General features: G+C 40.2%; 1 protein-coding gene across 1 annotated transcript; it reads left to right on the top strand.

Annotated features, from left to right (window-relative positions):
• The first annotated feature begins 34 nt into the window (after positions 1-34).
• LOC112142161 (xaa-Pro aminopeptidase 3-like) lies at positions 35-3,514 on the top strand. The gene is made up of 2 exons (XM_024265413.2): positions 35-119; positions 3,274-3,514. The coding sequence occupies exons 1-2, from the start codon at positions 43-45 to the stop codon at positions 3,497-3,499; spliced, it is 303 nt and encodes a 100-aa protein (XP_024121181.2). The 5' UTR covers positions 35-42; the 3' UTR covers positions 3,500-3,514.
• The last annotated feature ends 412 nt before the right edge of the window (positions 3,515-3,926 follow it).

The raw sequence follows: 3,926 nt of genomic DNA, 5'->3' as shown, positions 1-3,926 counted from the left end.
AAAAAGTTTGTTTCTTCATTTCCACGTCATCAGGATGGCGAGATGGTCCTGCTGGACGGCGGCTGCGAGTTCTTTGGTTATGTCAGTGACATCACTCGAACGTGGCCCGTGAATGGAAAGTAGGTTAAAAAAATGATGCTAATCTACGTAATAAGATTACATTTTATAAAAATTAATAGATTTCATCAGTTAAAAGAGTAAAATAGCATTTAATCATTTAGTTACATGGAGTGTCTCATACAAAATTGGCAAAAAAAGAACAAAAATGATCTCAAGGCAGATTTAGGCTTTTAATGCAAACATTAATTATAAATAAGGAAAATGTTCCTTTTATTTAAAAAGTTTGGATCGTGTCATAAAACAAGGAAAATGTTCCTATGTAGAAATCTGTACTTTTTGGAGAAAGAACCAGAGAATTTCACAATTTTGCAAATTTGATTATACATTTTATTTTAAATTAGATGAAGGAAAAAAAGATCATTATTAAAGGGGGAAAAATACAATATACAAATGAAAAGGAGCAGAAATTGATTAACTCTTTTTATCTTCCCAATTTGCCCTTAATATGAAAGAAAAAAATGTATTTAGTCACTTAGAAAGTAGATAATAAAATCAAAATAATACAACATTTCCTAACAGGAAATTTTGCAAATAAAAAAAATATCTGAATTAAATAACAAATAAAGACATTTTTTTTATCACAACATTCTTGCAGATTTATCTTTTATCATTGTGATTTAGTAAAATCCTATCTTATATTTCTGTGAACTAGAATATCATATTATTAAGTTAAATAAAACAAAACTAGATTACCCAATAACCAATTCCGTTTTTTGTTTTTCTTTTAACTTGAATAATTGAAAACCTTTCTAGCTAATTGTTCTCATTGGAAAATACACTATATGACCAAAAGTATTGGCTCATCTGCCTTGACTCACATATGAACTGGAGTGCCATCCCATTCCTAACCCTTAGAGTTCAGTATGATGTTAGTCCACCTTCTGCAGATATTACAGCTTCACTTCTTCTGGGAAGGCTGTCTACAAGGTTGAAGAGTGTGTTTATAGGAATTCTTGACCATTCTTCCAAAAGCTCATTGGTCAGGTAACACACTGATGACGGAGAAGGTCTGGCTCTCAGTCTCTGATCTAATTTATCCCAAAAGTGTTCTGTGGAGTTCAGGTCAGGACTCTGTGCAGACCAGTCAAGTTCATCGACACCAGACTCTGTCCTCCATGTCTTTATGGACCTTGGTTTGTGCTCTGGTGCACAGTCGTGTTGGAAGAGGAAGGGGCCTGCTCCAAACTGTTCCCACAAGGTTGGGAGCATGGAATTTTCCAGAATGTTTTTGTATCCTGAAGTATTCAAAGTTCCTTTCACTGGAACCAAGGGTCCAAGCCCAACTCCTGAAAAACAAGCCCACACCATCATTCCTCCTCCACCAAATGTCACACTCTGCACAATAGAGTCCCAAATGTAACGTTCTCTTGGAAACCTCCAAACCCAGACTGGTCCATCAGATTTCCAGATGGAAAAGTGTGATTCGTCTCTCCAGAGAAGGCGTCTCCACTGCTCTAGAGTCCAGTGACGGCATGCTTTAGACCACTGCATCTTTACATTGCACTTCATGATGTGTGGCTTGGATGCAGCTGCTCAGCTATGGAAACCCATTCCATGAAGCTCTCTGCGTACTGTACTTGGGCTAATCTGAAGATCGGTGATCACTTTGCACTATTCACTTCAACATCTGCTGACCCCTCTCCATCAGCTTACGTGGTATACCACTTAGTGGTTGAGTTGCTGTTGTTCCCAAACGCTTCCATTTAGTTCTGATCGAGCTGAAATGTCACCTCTGGATTTGTTAACATCTTATGACAGTTCCACGCTGGAATTGACTGAGCTCCTGAGAGCGGCCCATTCTTTCACAAATGTTCATAAAACAGTCTGCATGCCTGAGTGCTTGATTTTATACACCTGTGGCCAGATCAAGTGATTAGGACACCTGATTCTGATCATTTGGGTGATTGTGCCAAAACTGTTGGTAATATAGTGTATGTACATTTATTCCTGCAGCTTCATGCTGCACTGTTTGCCATCTGTGCAACATTCACTTCTTGTGAGGCCTCATCTTTTCTTTTAAAGCTTTGATTTCTCTGATTTGTTAATTTCATTGATGTCTGTGGCAGACATAAAATCCTATCTACCTTTGTCATGGGAGGGATCTCACATCAATATAAGGGTTGGGGTCATGTGAAGCCCATAAGGGTTAAGTGCCCCCAAGATCCCACTTTTAAAATCACACCAGCCCCTACTGCAAGCAATCCCACGCAGCCTTTTTGGGCTGAGCCTGGCCGGCCGGGCGGAAGCCTGCCCACCAGATGCTGGTGGCAGAGCCCACCCCTGGGTCTACCTCCAGGATGAGACCCCCAGTGACATCAGTCTAAGCAACCGAGCAGATCTTGTTTTTAATGCATCTATATGGTGTGTTTCAATTGCTTTTAGTCTGGCTTGTCACCTCAGACCTTTCTTCCATGGGAGGCCTGAGTGGGGGCATTTTCTCTCGTTAGTGTAGCCACCAATATCATTCAAGTTATCAAACCCATACAGCATGTTTCAGTGGAAGTTCATGCAGGGAACTGTTTATTTTGTATGTATTTTTTAGATTTATGTGTACTGTGTTTATTTCAGGGGATACGTTCCTTCGTTAATGGGATTCCAGATGATTTAAAGCAGTAAAACTCCTCACTACACAGTTTATATACTTATTAGACAAACATAAAAATGTTCACACTTTTCTCTCAAAGTTCAAACCTTCATTGAAAAATAAGTCCAGTATTATAGAATGTATTATAGGATGAAATCAAAGATCCGATCACGATCAATGGTAAACTTAAATTTGGAAAATTGAACATTTTTTGTACAGGAGACACGGCACAGGGATTGATTGACAATCAGGATGCAGAACACAGAGCTCTGTTAAAAATAAATAAATAAAAGCAAAATTATACTGAAAAAAATCTGTGAAGCAGCATTACCATAAAAGGTGAGCCACAATACATCAATAACCACTGTACCCCATGTTTTAGGATGAAACTTACAATAAATACTGTCAATGCAATCGGGATACAATAAGCTTTACAGTTCCAAAAATGAGAAACTGATGTTCTCTCAGAACCCACTCTGGACTTCAGATCCTGTGTGACCTAATGTGACTGATGTATGCTACCAAAAACACACAGTAACATTCTGCTGCTCTTTGATGCCTTCCTGCAGATTTAGTCCGATCCAGGCGGAGCTGTATGAAGCTGTCCTGGAGGTCCAGCACTCCTGCTTGTCCCTGTGCTCTCCGGGCGTCAGCCTCGACCACATCTACAGCACCATGCTGGCTCTGCTGGGCCGGCAGCTGAAGCGGCTGGGCATCCTCAAGGCGGGCGCCAGTGATGCTGATGCTTTGAAGGTGACTCCTTCTGATCATTCAAGACTTTGCTGCAAAATCTAAAGCAATTTGTTTGATAAATTTAGTGATCTTTAAATCTCAGATTTGGGGATTTTTCTTCTAATTATTGAAAATTCCTAAACACAATGGAGCACATGTGTGTCTCATCTGTTCTTGGAGAGATAATAACAGGACTGTAATCAGGGAGATGACCTTTGTGGGGCTGATGTTCCCCATAATTCCTCTTCACATGTAGACCTCTCAGCTCACTGAGCCTTAGCTTGCAGCACCGAGTGGTACAGATGGTGTCACAACTGAGTTCAGCCAAAACCCCGGAGGCACGTAGGATGGAAGGAAACTAATTTAGTCCGGCTGCATCGCAGCGTCTGATTCGGCATGTCAGTCAGCGGAGCAGAGAGGGAATTTTGTTTTCTTAAAACATGAGAGCTCAGTCCCACTTAGAGAGTCTACTATTTACTCAAGATTACAA

The sequence above is a fragment of the Oryzias melastigma genome, unplaced genomic scaffold, assembly GCF_002922805.2.
Source record: "Oryzias melastigma strain HK-1 unplaced genomic scaffold, ASM292280v2 sc02045, whole genome shotgun sequence".
Lineage (NCBI taxonomy): Eukaryota > Metazoa > Chordata > Actinopteri > Beloniformes > Adrianichthyidae > Oryzias > Oryzias melastigma.
This window is presented reverse-complemented; position numbering and strand designations above follow the sequence as displayed.